At 31.8% G+C, this 19,201-nt stretch overlaps 3 protein-coding genes across 4 annotated transcripts; all 3 read right to left on the bottom strand.

Annotated features, from left to right (window-relative positions):
- Nucleotides 1-327: 327 nt before the first annotated feature.
- Nucleotides 328-5,723, bottom strand: LOC11420496 (18S rRNA (guanine-N(7))-methyltransferase RID2). Its single transcript, XM_003604233.4, has 9 exons — nucleotides 5,562-5,723; nucleotides 5,401-5,476; nucleotides 5,084-5,167; nucleotides 4,942-4,997; nucleotides 4,237-4,293; nucleotides 3,915-3,964; nucleotides 3,650-3,802; nucleotides 1,157-1,271; nucleotides 328-736 (listed from the first exon to the last, which is right to left on the bottom strand). Exons 1-9 carry the CDS (start codon nucleotides 5,658-5,660, stop codon nucleotides 572-574), a joined length of 855 nt encoding a protein of 284 aa, XP_003604281.1. The 5' UTR covers nucleotides 5,661-5,723; the 3' UTR covers nucleotides 328-571.
- Nucleotides 5,724-9,572: 3,849 nt separating this feature from the next.
- Nucleotides 9,573-11,927, bottom strand: LOC11418689 (probable fucosyltransferase 7). 2 transcript variants are annotated; one of them, XM_024780346.2, is made up of 3 exons: nucleotides 11,574-11,927; nucleotides 11,232-11,286; nucleotides 9,573-11,099 (listed from the first exon to the last, which is right to left on the bottom strand). In XM_024780346.2, the coding sequence occupies exons 1-3, from the start codon at nucleotides 11,850-11,852 to the stop codon at nucleotides 9,637-9,639; spliced, it is 1,797 nt and encodes a 598-aa protein (XP_024636114.1). In that variant the 5' UTR covers nucleotides 11,853-11,927; the 3' UTR covers nucleotides 9,573-9,636. The 2 variants fall into 2 exon arrangements, with proteins under 2 accessions (XP_024636114.1, XP_003604261.2); XM_003604213.4 differs by having other exon boundaries at nucleotides 11,232-11,292; nucleotides 11,574-11,925.
- A 3,062-nt stretch (nucleotides 11,928-14,989) lies between these two features.
- Nucleotides 14,990-17,615, bottom strand: LOC25491186 (probable ubiquitin-conjugating enzyme E2 25). The gene is made up of 6 exons (XM_024782444.1): nucleotides 17,403-17,615; nucleotides 17,247-17,310; nucleotides 17,019-17,158; nucleotides 16,654-16,935; nucleotides 15,320-15,401; nucleotides 14,990-15,207 (listed from the first exon to the last, which is right to left on the bottom strand). Exons 1-6 carry the CDS (start codon nucleotides 17,613-17,615, stop codon nucleotides 14,990-14,992), a joined length of 999 nt encoding a protein of 332 aa, XP_024638212.1.
- Between the last annotated feature and the right edge of the window lie 1,586 nt (nucleotides 17,616-19,201).

Genomic DNA, 19,201 nt, shown 5'->3' with positions numbered 1-19,201 from the left:
TAGACCATAAGAACAGTAAAAACTATGTAGATAGGATAATGATATGGTCGAATTTGATAGACTAAACTCGTCTTAGAGTTCAAATTTATGTTGTTGGTTCATCTGAAGTCTGAATCATTGTTTTGATAGACAAAATAGAATTATTCTACTTGAGAAGACACAATTTTGAATCCAGAATGAAAAATATAAGTTCAATATTATTTTAATCAATTGAGATATGCTTAATTGGTAAAGGTTATGAATTTGTAAACACATGCATTCACCTACGTTGTTTCACCTTCAATTCAAAACTTAATTTCAAGTGTTTAGAAATTGGTCCTCTCAACATTGAAATAACTATTGACCTTGTAACTAGGTGTAAATATAACTCAAATCAAAACAGTAACTGTTTTAGAAAGAAAAAGGTAGCAAATTGCCAGATGAATATGCAACATGGATACGGGGGTTCGCCAAAGTAAATGATGAAGACGAAGCAGTTTAAGCACCCCTAATTTCAGATAAGTGGAATAATTTAGTTTTCAGCCAACCATAAATACCACCATGTATAAGTTAACGTATATGATAAACAATATCAAAAGTGATTTTTCCGTTTCCGACCAGTGTACTTGGTATCTGGAGGAACATCATCTCCTCTTCTTCTCATCTGCTCCTTCTTCCTCTTTATCCATTCCCTGCCCTTTTCACTCTTATTATTTTTCTGTATCTTCCACGGTCTACGCCTGTCTAAAACATGTACCTGCAGTATTTTTGTTTGTTCAATATAGTAAAACTAGCAATAAGCTTGTGAAAAAATGACATGTTAAAAGAGGCATCTACATTATTCCCCAGCATAAGGGCATTTCAGGCATTGACAAGAAAGTTATCGGTTAATATGTTTATTCATCCGTGATTTTAATACATGTGCATGTAATAGTAGCATGAATGTTGCCATCAATGATAGAGAGATTTTACTTTATGCTACAAAGTGAAATGCTCTTTTTAGACAAGCTATAACCAATTTATGAACAGGTGCTTTGTGACGGATAGAAGAATAAATCAATACCAGGTGTTTTGTGACCAAAGTCATACTTTATGAAGAATATTTAAAAAAAAAATTCAGTACATCTCTTGATGAGACCTGAATATGAATCAAATACACAGAAGTGGGGGGACTTACTGTTTTATTTGTTTCACTTCCACTGTCGTCGTTGTCTTCAGTTCTACCTTCGGGCAAGGGCAAGGGTACTTCTTGACCACATACGAGAAAAAGATACTCTTTTCTCTTCTTAGGACTATCACAAGACAACAATTGTTCCACGGTTAGTGAAAAAGAAAAAAACAAGTTGAACAAAACACAAAGATAATTATGATATATGTTGACAGTCTCGGATAGAGGAGTGGCCACTATTTTATTAATATTTATCTAAATATTTAATTATCAAATCAAACACACACACACACACAAGCAAATAACTATAAGTATAAAAAAGAACTATAAATAGTTAATACTATATATATTCAATTATGTTTATATCTATGTTATGACTATAAATGATAAAGATTGTATTATATATATTTGTTTATTTATACACCACAAAACTTTTGTTTGTCAAGTAGCCTAGTGGTTAGATTCACACACTTTAAGTGTGGAGAATCTGGGTTTCAAACTTCAGCCACTACAAATGATGTCCCTGGTAGCTACCAACTGATCTACACTTATAGACATACAACACAACTTTATAAGAGGGGAAACAATTAAAAGGTGTTACTTTTTTTGGTCAACTGAACAGGTCCACTTAAATTAAAGATAGTTGTAAAGAATAGGTTTTAATTCCAGACCCAGCCCATTATCCCTTTTTTAGGAAAAAGCTAGTAGTAAATAAATAGGATAATTTCTCAAACAGTCCCTCGTTAGCTACCAGAAGGGTCTTTCCGGTGGTGTATTTGAGGGCCCTCTGAGAATATAAGGGGTGGATTGTGAAATTGTCAAATATAGTCAACATCAAAAACCCTAACTTCTAAACAGAACCCAAAACCCAACTGCCAGAAAACCCTTGAGCTAAAGAAAAGCCCTGCAAGAAAACTAAGCTAAGAGTGGGTCTGGGACAGAGGTTGACAAAGGCAGAGGTTGATGACGGCTGGCGATGGCAGGGGATGGACGCCGGTGGCGACCAGGGAAATAGAGGAGAACAATTGTGCTCCTGTAGCGGCACAATGCTCTTCTGAGTCGCTAACATGGTTGCAAGTTGCAACTCCCTTCTGCGCAGGTTCGCCATGTGTCGCAGAGGCTAGCCACTGTTCCATGTCGCCCACGGCTGCTATTGACAGCATAGATCGGGATGATAACAAAAAAGCTCATACACATCATTCCCTTACATCCATATAAAAAATATATTACTTATACATATGTCACAAGAGTATTCTCTTACGTAACCATGTATCAATAAAAGAATTTCACAAAATTAAGTCTTAGATTCAATTCAATTGCTTACTAGTTACTCCCTGTTTTCTAATACTATATACTCCCTCTGTTTCAAAATAAGTGTCGATTTAGCCAAAAAGAATTGTTTCAAAATAATGTCATTTGCACTTTTCAATGTAGAACTATTATTATACTTCCAATTGCACCCTCTAATCAATTGAGTGTACACTCTTCCAAAGCATTACACCAATAGTAAAAAAAAAATGGTTAGTTTAGTAAAATTGTCATGTCTTTTGACACCATTATTACATTTCTAAATTTGTGTGTAAAAACCTTAAACGACACTCATTTTGAAAGGGAGGAGGGAGTACATTACTTACATCTCATTCTCACCATCCAAAAAAGCATTAATTCTACATCTAATTCATAAAGAGACAATTCTGCCAATTCAAGTCAATCACCACCATCAACACATATATCATGTACACCATCCCACTAATACCCCTAGATCAGTGCCCCTCTTATAGCAAAAAACAGTGATAGGAGAACAAAGAGTGCTTATACACATTGGGTAGTCCTCCCTTGGGTTACCCCCTAAACCCAAATTGTAATATTCTTTTATTTTTATATCAGTTAAAAGATAAAGATTATTGGAGGATACTCCTTCGAATTGCATACAGGGGTATTGTACGCTGTCAGTATTGAAAATGGATAATATGTAAATACTTTAGCAATATGGGAGTTTATAGCCTTCATCGGTTCTCACAAAAAATATTGAGCAAAAAAAAACAGTGATAGGAGAACAAAGAGTGATTATACGCCTTGCTTAGTCCTCCCTTAAGTTACGCCCTAAGCCCAAATTGTAAAAGTATTCTTTCATTTTATATCAGTTAAGAGATAACAATAATTGGAGGATACTCCTTGCATTTGCAAATAAAGGTATCGTAAGCTATCGGTATTGAATATGGATAATGTGTAAATACTTTAGCGATATGGGAGTTTATAGCCCTCATCAGTTCTCACAAAAATTGTTGAGAAAAAAAAAAAAAACAGTGATGGGCGAACAAAGAGTGCCTATAAGGAATGGGCAGTCCTCCCTTGAGCTAGACCCTAAGCCCAAATAGTAATATTATTCTTTTATTTTGATATCAGTAAAAATAAAAAATAAAAATAAAAAAGAAATAAAAAACACAAATTCTGCAAATTACTCTTTGATGAAACGAAGGGCTTTGTAAGTATTACTCATACCTGTCCTTATAATCCACCACTATACCCCCACTAAATCCAGCTTTCATTGCAGGACTCGACAACAATTCCCGTTGATCATCGTTTTCCGGATACACTTGAAATACTGCTCTAGCCCCATTTGTCAGGCATTTGTATAAGGATGTAAAAAAAGCCCTACAAAGGAACAAAAAAAAGTTGTAAAGAAGCGAGGAAAAATGCAGCAAGTTTCCATATGCTTTACATACATTGGAAAAAAAATGTATAATAGATAAGGAAAACAGCATACTTCAATCTTAGATGAGGGTTGTGAAAGGATTTATCAGCATTACATAACCACTGCATTATCAAGTAAAAAAAAAAAAAAAAAAAAAAGGAATGAAAATCAGACACGTAAACCAAGAAAACTTGGTAGAAAAGGATGACTTATCCCAGATCAAACTGGGGACGTTGGCTGTTAGAGATTAAAAGTTTAACACAGTTTTATATCTTTTCATTGCATTTCTTTTTAATTGAGTTTCATTTCATCGGTGCTATGACTATATTCTTCTTGACACAGTGACCATGCATGAATTTTTTTAGTTTGAATTTTTCATTTATCAAAAGCAAACCTGAATGGTAGATATACCGATGGCCCCATCAAACATTCCAAAACGAAGCCCTAAACCCTGAAACCAAAACAAAGTAGTAAGAAAGATAGAGAGAATGTGTCTTTATGTTATCTATAACCTCAATATAAAAAGGGGATATTAAGTTTTGATGTAGTATTTTTTTCCAATTTTATCCTTCATTTAAACTACTATATTTACAATTTTTCCATTGTTTACTTGATCAAATACTGACTTTTTAAACAACTGCATAAACTTTGTAACATATTATTTTTATCAAGGGATAGACAGGTGCGGCATGACTGCACACTAATGTTTATCAATAACATGGAAAAGGAAACTAATAGCCTTTATTAGAGCATAATAACATAAAGTGTTTGGTTGGATTGACTTATTTGAGCTAATCTACTGACATAAACACTTGTGAGACTGTTTGGAAGAACTTATAGAAACAGACAAAAAGCTTACGACATGTTTTCATAAACCAAATTTAGGTTATTTCTATTAGTTCTCAAGGATAGCTTATAACTTATAGCTCATATGAACACAATTTGTCTTTATTTTATAATTTATTATAGAGATAGAAATAGCCTATACATAAACACTGATATAATAAACACTATAACATAACAGAATTCCTACAAACTGTTATTTTCCACAAAATCTATGATTGACAACAATTTGCTGAAATCAGGTTTAACAGTATACCTGACCCATGTCACCGAGTAAAAGGTCGCCCTCAACCTCACGGTCCAATGCGATATCTACAAGTTAACAATTTGATTTTCAAAAAAATTATCAAAACAAAAATAAGCAAAATAGATATGAATAAGTAAAATTACTTGCATACCAAGCATTGAGGGTGCAATGTCAAGACCAACCCAATGGTGTCCACTCTCTGTAATTACCTCACCGCTAAGTCCCGATCCACAACCTAAACAAAACAAACATTCACAAATTATATAATGAATGAGAAATAGACCCTGAATCACCGACCCTTATGATCGAAGGTGCATATGATGTTTGACCCATGTCCATGTCCGATACGAAACTCACATGTATGATTACAAAAACTTATATGAATGTGTCAGTGTCAGAGTGTCAGTGTCGTATCCGGTGTTTGTGACCTATGAAAACAACAAAGCTAACTAAAGTGAAATGGCATACCAATGTCAAGGAGTAGCTTAGGAACACCGTCTTTGGGTAAATTGAGAAGCTCCAGAGCTCGCTCAGTCATTGAAGTCTTTGTCAAACACAACAAATCAGAAATCGAAATAAAAAAATAAAAATAAAAAAGGATTAAAAAGAAGAAGAAGAAGAGGGAAAACCTGAATTTGAATGTTACGGGAATTAGAGGTATATTTCCGTGCTGTATCATCGTCGTAAAATATCTCCGGCGGAGCTACCGCCTCTGGTCTTGAACCCATCCCGATCCCAATTCACAAAACCCTAGTAACAATAACAACAGTATCACGCGTATTTTATTTTATACTGCAATAAAATATGGTTAGCTACTATATTCTCCCAAAAAATAACAACAGTATACTTTATTTTGAGTCAAAATCTTCTCCATTTATTTCCCTCTCCATTTCCTCCATTTAGAGAGATAAAGACACATGAAAAGTAAAAAAATAATTAATGATGGTGGGACCCACCTAATGATGGGACCCACCACTTATTTTTTGTGTCTATCTCTCTCTAAATTGCAACAAATGAAAAAATTTATAAATGGAGAGGATCTTAACCCATTTATTTTGTTCTTATTTATGTCACTAACCATATTAAAAATCGATTTTTACTTTAGCGTCCGAATTTTCAATCACTATTTCTGTTGCTAAAGATATTAGCCACCAATTTTTATACCTTAGAGATTGAAATTTTGTCGCTTAAGAAAACATCTCTAATTTTTTTATAAAAAAAATCCATGTTTGGTTATAGCTATTCAATGCTGTAATTGTTTTTTTAAGGCATATTATGTTTTTTATTTACTATTGGAATGCCAGACACTCTTTTCGTTGTGTTAACATTTATAAATTATAAATGATGTTTTTGATGAAATTTTGATTTTTATTAAAAGTATAAATATAAATGGTTGTAACTCTCAAACTATAACAAAACTCTCCTTGAAAACAATATAACAAATTCATGTATGGTTATAGCTATTCAATGTTGTAATTTTTTTTTAAGGCATAATGTGTTTTTTATTTACTATTGGAATGACATACACTCTTTTCTTTGTGTTAACATTTATAAATTATAAATGATGTTTTTGATGAAATTTTGATTTTTATTAAAAGTATAAATATAAATGGTTGTAACTCTCAAACTATAACAAAACTCTCCTTGAAAACAATATAACAAATTCAATGAATCATGTTTATCTATTTACACCAATAAGAGAAATGATATTTGTACAACCAATTTTGTACAACCTTTGTGGCAACCACTTTTTCTCTATTCTTATTAGACAAAATCAATAGAGAGAGAAACAAAAGGAGAGAGAATATAAACACATGTGAGTATGAGAGAGAGAGAGGGTTGTTTCAAAAGTTCTCCACCAATAATATAACAAGTATAATCCTTTTAAAAAAAATAGCAAATATAATATAAATTTTGATCTTTTTTAATGACACCAACAATAAATTGTTATAGGAAAATTTGTTTGATGGTGTAATTGAAATATTGGATAATAAAAAAGACAGCTAAAATTTCTTTATTCTCTTTATATATATATATATATATATATATATATATATATATATATATATATATATATATATATATATTAATAGAAGCATTTAATACATAAATGAAGCAAATAGTTCGGTGGTAAAGCGAGTGTTTTGCAGGTTAAGGGACGCGTGTTCAACACGGTTTATCGTCGTTTATTTTGATCGAAAATATGCAATGATATAAGTGTAGTAAATTATTGAGAGCTTAAAGCTTATCCCAAATTCTTTTATTTTTAATTATAAGACCGAGTTTTCAAAGATGAGGTAAACATTGATATTCAATGATTCCTTTTGAAATACATCGTAACTTGATTCAACGGCCCTCCCTATTCTCTTGATGGATTCAATGTCGAGATCCATTAAAAATAATCATCCTAAAACATCTTAAAAGAACCTAAACTATTCTCATGTGTCGATTATTTTGTTCAATCTTATAAGTTGGATATTAATCTTTATTTTCATTAACTAATCAATATCTAAGATTATGAAATCTACGGTGTATATCTCTATATTGTGTTTACTCAAAAAAAATCTCTACATTATGTGAAACACAAATATTGAATTGAAAACTCAAAAATATAACAAGTAGAGTGAATGTAGGTTTAGAAGGATTCAATCATCGAATTCCTCTAAAACTCAAGACTACTATGAATTACTCACTCACTCACGACAATCTAAATTATAAAACACGAATAAGCAATGATTATGAAGAAAGATAAAAGGAACTTGGATTGGATTTGAAAAGTATAGATTCTTAAGTCTTACAAGTGAAAATAGGTGACATTTAATTTGGGTAAGTGAAGTTGTTTCCCACCATGGGAAAGTTAGATTAAACCATTAGATTTAATCAAGAACACAAATTTACTATGGTCTGTCAGTATCAAATTTCCCTCAATTTTTCCCTCTCTACATCCTCTCTCTACCCTCAAGAACAGAACTACCCTAACCAGTAACCACCACCATGTTTAATTTCAGTCTTTAACCTTTGCCATTAAACAATCACAATCTTCCCTGTATTTTAATTTCATTGAAAAAAAAATCATACATTTTCATTGAAATATTTGATCCATTGCCCTTATAAAAAGAAAAAAAAAAACTGAGAAACAAAATTCATCGAAAAGAGAATAGAATTCAACAACTCCTAAAACTAAAACCCATAAAATCCAAACTTAATTTCAATGATTCTCCTTCGGTGCTTATCAGTGTACTGTGATCAATAGCTTGTGTGAATTAGTTGAGTCTTTTATGCCTTTATGTTTTGAACCCATTCCGTGAAAATTTGAAGAGGACCGTAAAGCGTAAAATGTTAGATTCAATTTCTTGGAGAGATCATCTGTTGTTGTTGATGATGAAGATTATTTGATTATTTGTGTGAAATTCCAGATCTAGAGGATGAATAATGTATAGAAAGACCATGGTAAGATCAATACAGCTCTTTAATCTAATGGTAAAAATCCAACTTTCCTATGGTGGGAAAAAACTTTACTGTCCCAGGTTAAATGTCACCGTGAAAATATGATATCTTTCTGTTATGTCTCATGCCTATTTATAGCCAAGGAGGTCTTTACTCTTTAACACTCAATTATATTAGATGACCATCCATATTCCATATTACAAAATAGCAACGTATATAAAAGGGAAACATTAGGGGATTAGTTTACCCTTCATTCCTTTTGTCCATTTTCGCTCTCAAAAATATAAAATCATTTTCTCCATTTGCTCCTTTTTGCATCATTATTGAACATCGTATATAAGCAAGGTATATGTTGTATGGCTTGAATGCATCACTTTTAACTCTAAATCTTGGCTCAACGATCACTCCGATAGAAAGAAAATAAACAAATAGTAGTGAAAAATCCTAAAAACTCATCAATAAAAGATGACCAAAATAACAAGTAAAACAAACCGTATAAAAAGTTAGAAATATGAGTTATCAAGCTCCTAGAAATAGCTTAGATAAGGTATGGTATCATCATTAATGTTTGATTTCATAATAAAGTATGCCATCATCATTATTATTATTGGTTCTATCATATGAGGTACCTTATTATTATTATTTTTTTTACCCTTAGAGCAGAATATATATGAGCTGTATAAGTATGATATAATGTTGTATGGACCATTTATGAGATTTTATGGAGGGGCTTCTATGGTGCAGTCAGAAAATTGATTTTTTTAAAAAAGTTTTTTTTTTTTTTTGAAGCATTGAAAAAGTTATTTTGTTTAGCTAATAAGATGTCATGTCAGCTAGTGTACTGCTAGTGGACCATTCTAAAACTAAATTTTACCTTATTACAAATCAATCTTCATAAGGGGAATTTCAATTTTAGTGCACAAATAGGAATCTATGTTTAATTTTGATTTAATCAGGGACACAAATTGCAATAAGTAAAGATATAATGACACACCTTATGGGCAAATGTGCAATACACCATATAATCTGACGTGACATGGATTAAATACACAAATACTCGATGATTAACCATTTAACTCATTCTCATGACTTCACCATAAAATTTTCCTTTAAATATTGGTGTATATTTTATATATCTTATCGATAAAGTGTGAGAAAGTTATATGATATATAAGTTATAAATTCTGCACATCTACTTCAATTGAAATATAATTAGTAGAAATTTCTTAAACACACTTTTAATCCCATGAAACATCTCTAACTATTTATATCACTAAGCAACTTTACACCAAACCAAAAATCCTTACATTTCCTCATATAAATGAAAGAAGAAGCAAAATCTTTTATTGGCTTTCCACTACAGTAATGCTTAGGAGGAGCATGATAACATGGCTCCATTGAGAACTCTCTTTCACAAGCTGGAAAATGAGTGTCATTACTTATTATCTTGTATAGAAGCCATGGCCTCAAATTTCCCAAGCCTTGAGCAACATATCCAAAAGTAGACAAAGAAGTAGTAACCAACACATCAGATAAACTTAGTAGATACATATCAACCCAAGCCTTCATATTATGCTTATTATCATTAAATTTTTGTTGCTCTTCACCACTTGCTTGATGAACTTCTATTATTTCCCCTGAAGAAGTTGATTTATTCGTATACATCGTCTTTAAATTATCACCGTATTCTGGATATAAAGACGCAACAAGAACAACCTTCACAATCGTTTTGTTTTTGTCGCTTGAATTTTTCATACCAAGTACTTTTGGTAGTAACTTATTGTGAATGGTGCAATTTAAAACTAGATTCATAATTGCTTCTTGTGGAGTTAAAGTAGGATTGAACACTCTTATTTGAAGACCTATTTTCTCATCTGCTTTAGCCAAGTGTGCTTGATAGAAATTTGTGATTAGTCTCCACGCTTCATTCGAAGGGTGGAAAAGGTAGCGTCCTAAATGGTGAAAAACGGTGTCCTTTTCAACGAACATTTTTTCAAGTTCCTTGTTGAAAAAAGGTGTCATGAAAAGAGAAGGTACAAAATATTGATCTGATTGCAAAATTAACAAAGGAACCTTAATGATAAGAGCTTGACTATGATCACAGTGAAAAAATTTCTCAGGTAAATTTGGTCGGTATTGTAGGTTGAGAAATAATGATGATGGCAAATCCAATTTAGAATTATTGTTAGCTTTTTCCTTCTCTATCAAACTTTGATATGTTTCAACATGATTTTCATTCCAAAAAGGAGACTTTTCTGGTAACAACCAAGTTGAATTCAAAAAAGGCTCACAAAATATACCTTGTTTGTCTTTCCTGAATCTTACGAGCATAACACGGTTTGTGAGGAGAGCATACATAAATGTTGCAGCCATGCTAACCATTTGGTTTCCTAAACCATTAGCTGGTGTCCAAATAAGGTATTTGCAAATCGAAGCATCACCCGAATTTAGAATCTTTCTCATGCTTTTGTGATAATCCTTACCATTAGGTCCACACCTTCTATGAATTTCTTCGTAGTTGCGTAGTTTCGATATTAAATATGAAGAAGGTTTATGAGGTGAAACTTTGCGATATAAATGAGATTGTAACCTGCTTACGCATGAGGCATCTTCAAATCCAGAAGCTAAGAGTCCATTAAGCAGTTTTTCTTTGTCATTATGGATTGGAGTATGTAGAGTTGGATCATTTGTGGAACTTGTCATTGTGTCATTCTTCAAACCTGTAGATTTGAGAGAGATAGAATAAGTCCCAAAAATTATTATACTAATCATCAAGATTTTTTTTTTTTTTTTAAATAAAAATATCTATGATTGCAAGATGAATAGAAATATCATGGTTTTGATTTACAAACCTGTTGTTGTAGCTGGTCTTTCTTGAGTTGTTTTAGTAGAATTTTGAATTTTCCCCTGCACCTTGAATTTGACAAGTACATTAAGAAAATGGTGAGTTGTGGACAAAATAGAACAAAAATTAGTTTTATTTAATTAACTAACAAAAGTATGTTTAATGTATACAACTTTTAATTACTCTATGGGGCCTTGAACAATTTGATAGTTTTTAAATTGGTTCTTAAACTAGAAAAAAAAAATAAAAATTGAGCGAGTCTTTGAATTTGTCAAAATATTAAATTAGATATCTAGTTTTCTTAATTGAATCCTTGAACTTATGAAATTAGACATATATAGTTACATACCTTTGACATGGTATTATTAAATTCTCCTTTTATGTTGCCACCATCTGAAATTTTATGGACTGTTCCTCCATTGGTTGTGACATTTGTATTGTTCTTCACATTTTCAATTTCTCCAACAAGTAGCACCTTGCCTTTTGTAAACTGCTCAAAGAGAGAGAAACTTGTGTTTGAGTTAACAATGATTACAAGAGGAAATGCTATGAAAATTACAACAAATAATGTTGTAAATCTCTTGGAACTCTTCACTATCTTATCCTTAGTGATTTGAAGGATTTCCATAATATTTTGAGAAGAGTTTATGTGGTAAATAAGAGAGGAGAGTTTATAAGAAAAGAAATAATTCAATTCATGTGATGTTAGCAAATAAGTTAAGAGAGGAGAGTTTATATTTTCATTGAAACAAAAATAATGTGAACAAGAGTTTGGTTTGTGTTTGGTTTTGTTTATGTAAGTCTTATACTTTAGGTTAATTATAGGAAAGGACAAGATGTCATAATGATATAGCACTATCATGACGTTACCTAAGGATAAAAATAAAATAAAACAAAAATAATAATTCATATACATGATTAGTTTATTAACAAGAAAAAAACAAAAATAATAATTCATATACATTCGTTATTAACAAGAAATCATGTATTAGAAGTCAAAATGAAGCTCACAATCCAAGTTGATAAAGGAATAAAAAAGTAGAAATATTAATTTTAAAATGACATTAAATCTATTAATTGTTTATAAAGTTACATATTTGAATAAATATAAATTTAGTATTTTTGAAATATTCACTATTATTCTGAATAGTATCAAATTAGAGAGAAACAAATTATTGGTGGTGGTTGGAGTGGAGACATCAGACATGTCTCTTAGAAATCAATTTGATGAAATTAAATTATGAGCTGCCATATTTTTTTATTTTTTTATTTGATAAAATGTCCAAATCCCTTAATTATACGTATACGTTTTGTGACAACATAAATGAAACATAATCTATGCCGTAATTTTGTAGAAGTGGAAAATGTAGTTTTTGTTAAAATTACAGTAATTATGATGATTTTGTCAATTTCATCATCAATCTAAACATGTACGAAATTGACGTAGACGGTAACAATCTAATACCTAGAGGATATAACCAGTCTATCAATTTGTAGTAAAAGAAAAAGGTAAATGCTAATTTGTACCCTCAATGGTACATGTTAAGAAATTTATTGTAGAAATATATGTATCAAAAGTCATACATTCAACTACTTAAAAGTTAAAATATTATGTTTTCCAATACAAATAGTTTTTTTTCGATTCCTTAATGCTAGCATGACCCAAAAATATATAATGAAAGTCAACTTTGTTTTGTGACACTTCATACTGAATTCTTTCGCATTTCTTTTTTTGATAGTTTACACTAATTAAGTGAATTCTCATTGGAACACAAATAGTCTTTTAAAATGTGTTTTGCTTTAGAAAAAATAAAATAAAATTTAGGTGGCATAGATGTCGTTCCTTAAACGTTGTTCTGACTTCCCTATCCCAATGAGGCAGTGACAGTAAACACAAAATCATGCAATTGATTAATAATAATCCCACTGATCAACTTGCTTCAATTACTTCTACTTCTCTTAAGCAGTCAACATTGAATAAATAAATTATTACTTAAAGTATGATATCATAAGGTCGTGTGCTTAATTAGTCACTGGAAAATTGAAACCATAGGTTATTCTCAATTATTTAAGGAATACATTTTTTTCCTGTATAAAATTTGTTTAATTTTAGTCCATATTTAGTTTATTTTTATGCAAAGGATAAGTGATTTTGGTTCCAAAGTGACTAATATACCTATGACTCCAAATCTATAATGTTCAGGTCCAAATCATTGATTGAATAATCGATATTTTAATATGAATCAAATGAAGACCACAAACAACGTCGCACAAGACGACGAATCACGAAGAAAAAAACTAAATTTATGTGAAAATCACTTATTTAGATTAAAATAGAGAGAAAAAGATGCAGATGAGTGATTTCAAGTCAAATATTGATCCAAAATCATCTACTCGATGAAGATGATGGAAGAGAGAACCAAGAGAGAGAAAACTAAGGTCGGCTTGTTAGACTCTTGTAGTAATATGTTGAAGAGCTAAATATAAAGTTAATTTAACACGAGAAATAATATAATGAAAATGTAAAGAGAAATATTGTTATCCGACTGTGCGCGTAGTTGATATCCACTTTTTTTTTTTTTTTTTTTTTGTGTGTGTGGTAACCTTCTATTCCTAGGAGAAGTAGGCGTAATCCAAAGTTCGGTCAAAAGATAAGTAATGTTTGGCTCAGAATTGATCCATAAATAAAACTTAAGTTCTTCTAAACAATTCGTTTTTTAGTGAAGCTCGTTAACCACTTAAACACAATTACTGTAAAGAGAAAAGTGTTTTTCATTATTCAAGTTGTGAAATACAAGCAGTAGTCACCTATTTATAAACAAGGTAACAAAACAACTAAGCTAGCTTGCACCACAAGCAACTGTGCAAAGACTAACTTTAAAAACACTAAAACATGATTAAGCTTGCATATTAACAAACTACTTAACCCTATGAATCCCTCGCTTAAACTGAGCAGTCTCTAAAACAATTTATACAGGGAGTTAGTTTGGTTCTTTCAAGCTATCCATAATGCCAAGCTTAGATCTCAGTCTGCCACATGCTTCCAACTTCAATGGCTTTGTCATAATGTCAGCTAGTTGATCTTGTGAGTTGCAATGCTTCAATTCCATGATTCCATCTTTAATTAGTTAAGTCTCTTAGGTAGTGAAACCTGACATCTATATGTTTGTATCTACCATGCATGATTGGATTCTTAGATAGCTTTATTGATGAGCTATTATCACAGTATATTGTTGTTACTTCTTTAAGTTCCTCATTCAAGTGGTGCAGGATTCTTCTTAACCAAATTCCCTAACATAAACATGAAGCTGCTGCAACATATTCTGCTTCAGTAGTGAAGAGAGTAACTATAGGTTGCTTTTTAGATGACCAAGCTATTGCACTATCACCAATCATGAACATTGAAGTATATTGTAAAACGACATAAAATTTAAAACAAGTTTTTATCAAAACGACATAATTTGAGACGGAGGAAGTAATAAACATATTTAGAATTCCGTGAACAACATAAAAAAAACAAGGTGACATGGCTATACACAAAAACGAGTGTTAAATGCGGAGTGCAAGAGCAGGGAATATATCATCTCTCTCGTGAAAACATGTGCAGTTTTCTCCGGTGTCAAATTCAAGTCATTAAACATCATCTCTCTTGATTTTAACATTTAATTTTTCAAATACATTTATTTTTCAATAGATAGAATTTCACTAGACCTTCCGATCACTAAAGAGGATTAGTCCCGCAAAAGCAACTCCGCTAGTGTGAGATTAGAGGTTTCCACTTGCCATGTTCTTTTGTTTGCGTTTCATGTTGCCCCCATAAAGGAATTTCTCACAGTCCTCGACTCCAATTCTTGTAAACTCTTTTACAAGTGCTTTCATACGTTCAGCCAATGAAGTATTATAATACTCTAAGACGGCTTGGTCCGTTGCTGCCATTCTTACCATCCTTTGCAAGTAACTCTCAAAGTGCATGGCTCCATTTCCTGCATAATTCGGGACAACCACGTTAATAAGTCTAGCTAAAGAATAATAATTAAACCCTAACAGCTTTCGCGACCCTCTAAACCCCACCTTTGACCAAACACTCCACTTTACCCTCTTCCATGTATGCATTGTATGCCTCCAGAATATCATGAGCACGGTTGATGAAATGCCCTACAATAAAGTCTTCGAAATTCTGAAAAAAAATAATCTTAAAATTAAACCTCGGAAAAGGAATAGCCACAAATTTAAGTTACCATGAACAAATATGCATTTTTTCTCTTAAACAAACTTGCAAAACCACTATCTGTTTTTCTATTTTGAACTCTGCCATTCTCACACTAAGTGACATTGACTTATCATGAGAGTTTCATTATTTTGTTGAATTTTGGTTTCATTAATAAGCGTAGATTTATTTATTGCTCTTCTAACCTGATATTCTTGTTTGTTGATTGTGTTATGAACATCTTCATTTTTTTTTAACTTGATAGTTTGGACTTATTGGGCGTGATTGATCTTGATGGAGACGATACATCTACCACTAGAAGACCCAAAATTGATTGTCTTTTGAAATTGATTGTTGGGGTCTTTTGGTTTGTTCTTTGTTTTAGTAAACTTTTGTTGAGGATGCATGAATCTTCAGCGATTTATTTCAGAGAATTGATTTAACTTTTGTTTTTGCACTTTTTATCTATTAAATTTGCATATGAGTAATAGTTTGCCACTAATTCCAAGTTTCCAACTATAACACGTTTGTTTAAAATCTGAAATTTCCAATTTGAATGTCTTGATGCATTGATGAATATCCAATTAAGTTCTACGATTAATTGATAAGCTTTGAAATTTCGCAGGAAGTTCCACTAAACATTTTAAAGTTTAGCATATTATCAAAGCTATAGTCTAAAAAACAAACATAATACATTTATTGGTTTTCTAGCATGATATTAAGAAATTTAAACTGTATTAAGCAACCTAACCACAGTAGTAACTAACTTTGCTATACTAAACCACTTTTCTAAATATTGAAATGTATGAAATTTCATTTATAATAGTGAAGGTTGTGGTCAATGTAATGCATTCCATATTGCTATTCATAAAGATCACACATTGCAAACATCAAATATAAATGTCATATAATATAGCTTATTATGTTAATAACCAATTGTTAAAAAATATTAGAGTATGAACAAATGGGTCAATAGTCTAGACTCTTTGACATTTCAATTTCAAAAGAATTCTAATTGTGCATTATTAAGTTCCATATTACTTTGATCTAAGTTCAGGTTGAGTGAACTGATCATAATTTCCATTTCAATATTTTATGGCTATTAAAGTTGTTTTGTCTTTCTAATAGACCCGTGCGATAGCAAACACCATAGTGGGCATGGCAAAGCAAACATGACATACATGAAGATATAAAAGAAAAGAAAGAAAGACTAGAATCAAACCTTTGGAGGCCTTCTTATCATTTGTTCCATTATCGACAATGATTTAGTGAACACATCCTTATTGCATATCTGGGAAGTACTTTTGGCCGCTGGAGGTTTGATTATAGGTTCTGTTAAGATTTGACCCTGTATGGAGACTAGAACCTGTAAAATTGTTGAAACGTGTGGGCGCCATAGATCGCTCCCTATGCTATCCTTGGTGACAAGTAGACTAAGGTATACTTGGCCAGAAGCAAACAAACTTAGATGTGGACAAACACCTCTAGAGTGAAAGTAGACTACCTGCCATTAAAAATGTATCTTTTGTCAAACTTTAAAAAGAAAAGGAACAAGAGCACATGTCACGATTATCCTCAACGACATACCGGGGGTACAATGGGATAGTTACTAGGGAAGTAAAAATCAAAAAAGAAAAGACCGTGCTGGTAAGGAGTCCCTTTTGGTCCAATAATTACAGCCCTCAACAGATTCATCTTTGATTTATATGCTCGGACAAATATGGAATCTGACAAAGATAAAAGAGTAGAAAAACATGACGAGATTGAGCAAAATTCCATAATAACAATACTGAATTGAACACAAAGCAAACCCACCCGGCAAATCCTTCTCCAAAATTTCCCAGTCTTCCTGGATTGCATCCGACCAATTATTTGGATGCTGTTAAGGAAATGAGTACATTGTAAACCCTTATAATTAAGATTAGAACAGAAACAGTGTATCAAAATAAATGAATGAATAAATAAACTTGCCTGGTTCAACGGGCATTTTTTATGAATAAAGTGATGGTCCGAAGCATCATTAACAAAGTCAAATTGCTTAAAACTTGGGAATTTTTTGAAGATTTCATCTTTGGTTTTCATTGACTGTTGTTGTTGTTCATCTTTGATATTGGCATGGTATGAACTGCTACTGCCGGTTTCCTTCAATAATAAAGCATACTCATCAAACAAACAGATTTCCATTAACAAAAAGGCAAACTTGATAAAATAATACAGAAATACATACATGCATATATATATATATATGAAACATGAAGAAAAATGAATTTCAGAAGTAAGAGGACAAGCATACACGTTTCGGCTTTTTCACGGAGCCAAAAAGGTCGACGAAGTCAGCGTCCATCTGAAAACAGCCAAAGGAAGAAAGAAAGTGAGGGTTCTCGTTCACTGACGGTTTGTGAGTGAAGAAAGGAATTGGAACGCACAAAAGTTAGGGTTTGTTTTAGTTTTTTGGAACGCACAAAAATTAGGGTTTCTTTTAGTTTTTTTTTTTAATTTTTATATAAAAATAAATCATAGTTTTTGTCATGTTAAGTTTTTTTTAAGGTTGTCATATTAAGTGTCTATTTAGGCCCTTAAAACACCAAGAAAAAAAAACAAAGCCCCTTAAAAAATGTTTGTTTAGGATTTTAAAAAAATATATCATTTTATCAAATATATGATTTTTGACTCTTAAATGAAAGACTATTGGACTTACTTTTCTTAAAATCTATTTATTATTTTTGTTAAAAAACAATGAGGTAGCCCGTGAACAAGTTAAAATCATTTTTTATGCCTTTATAGTGATAAGGACATGTTATCGATGAGCTCTCGAATTTCAGCTACAGTTTTGTTCTTCATGGTACCTCCTACTGATGCATCTAAAAGCATGCATGCGGGTTGTCAGTTTCAATCCATCTGTGAAAGTTAAAGCAATTTCCATCTCTGAAAATTTGTTCCTCGAACAACGTTGTTTCTTAACAAACCCCGAACAACGCTTGAGTAGTAAATTGTACCTCTCCCATGCATCGTAGAGATTCTCTATGTTTTCTTGTTGGAAACCGGCTATCTATTTTCCTTTTTTGCATTGGCCATCCCAAACACTCTTGTGCTACAACATGATGCAAGGGAGCTTCAGAGCTTGCTATATATGCCACATTCAGGATCCTTTCAGGATAATCTGAACTGTCGAAAACAATCGTATTCACATCGGATAAGGCTCTGTCTACTGGCTAACTAGCAATGCTATCCTATAGATATAGTCTACACATTGGATTTATAATGTTGATATGCGTTGTGATTGTGCAATGTAAGTTGGTTAATAGCTTAACTATGAGATTTTGTAAGGCCTTGTTAATATGTTATACAAAAAAGAGAGTATTGTTTTTTTTTTAAGAAACTAAAATGAATTATATTACCACCTCAAAAGAGTCTTTCCTAGCACAAGACGTACTAAGGAAAAAACAACATTGTCCAAAACACTATTTACAACAATCTCCTATACAAAGCAAAAGATAAAAAGAAAAGAAAAGAGAGTATTGAGATTGTATATAGGTAAAACAATCAATCACTTTCCAGGTTTACTGGATAGTAGCATACAAAATTGCTCTTGAGTATATTTTAAATTTCAGAATGTGTGTGTGCTTGCATTAGTTATTTAAGGTCTGCGTCACAGACCTATTACTATTATGTTAGGTTAGTTTTTATGCATATTTCAATGGTTTTCAATTGTGGCCAAGGTTCTACTTTTATGTGGTAGACATCAAAACTCCCCTTGAATACACCCTTCA

The sequence above is a fragment of the Medicago truncatula genome, chromosome 4 (genome assembly GCF_003473485.1).
Source record: "Medicago truncatula cultivar Jemalong A17 chromosome 4, MtrunA17r5.0-ANR, whole genome shotgun sequence".
NCBI lineage: Eukaryota > Viridiplantae > Streptophyta > Magnoliopsida > Fabales > Fabaceae > Medicago > Medicago truncatula.
This window is presented reverse-complemented; position numbering and strand designations above follow the sequence as displayed.

Coding starts and splice junctions, on each gene's coding strand:
- LOC11420496 (XM_003604233.4), bottom strand. CDS start 5,660: ATGGGTTCAAGACCAGAGGCGGTAGCTCCGCCGGAGATATTTTACGAC. Junction 5,477..5,561: donor CCCGTAACATTCAAATTCAG/GTTTTCCCTCTT, acceptor TGTTTGACAAAG/ACTTCAATGACTGAGCGAGC. Junction 4,998..5,083: donor CATTGCACCCTCAATGCTTG/GTATGCAAGTAA, acceptor GTTAACTTGTAG/ATATCGCATTGGACCGTGAG.
- LOC11418689 (XM_003604213.4), bottom strand. CDS start 11,852: ATGGAAATCCTTCAAATCACTAAGGATAAGATAGTGAAGAGTTCCAAG. Junction 11,293..11,573: donor TTAATAATACCATGTCAAAG/GTATGTAACTAT, acceptor GTCAAATTCAAG/GTGCAGGGGAAAATTCAAAA. Junction 11,100..11,231: donor AAGACCAGCTACAACAACAG/GTTTGTAAATCA, acceptor TCAAATCTACAG/GTTTGAAGAATGACACAATG.
- LOC25491186 (XM_024782444.1), bottom strand. CDS start 17,615: ATGGAAATCTGTTTGTTTGATGAGTATGCTTTATTATTGAAGGAAACC. Junction 15,402..16,653: donor TGATAAGAAGGCCTCCAAAG/GTTTGATTCTAG, acceptor ATTTTTTTTCAG/AATTTCGAAGACTTTATTGT. Junction 15,208..15,319: donor CAATGCATACATGGAAGAGG/GTAAAGTGGAGT, acceptor CGAATTATGCAG/GAAATGGAGCCATGCACTTT.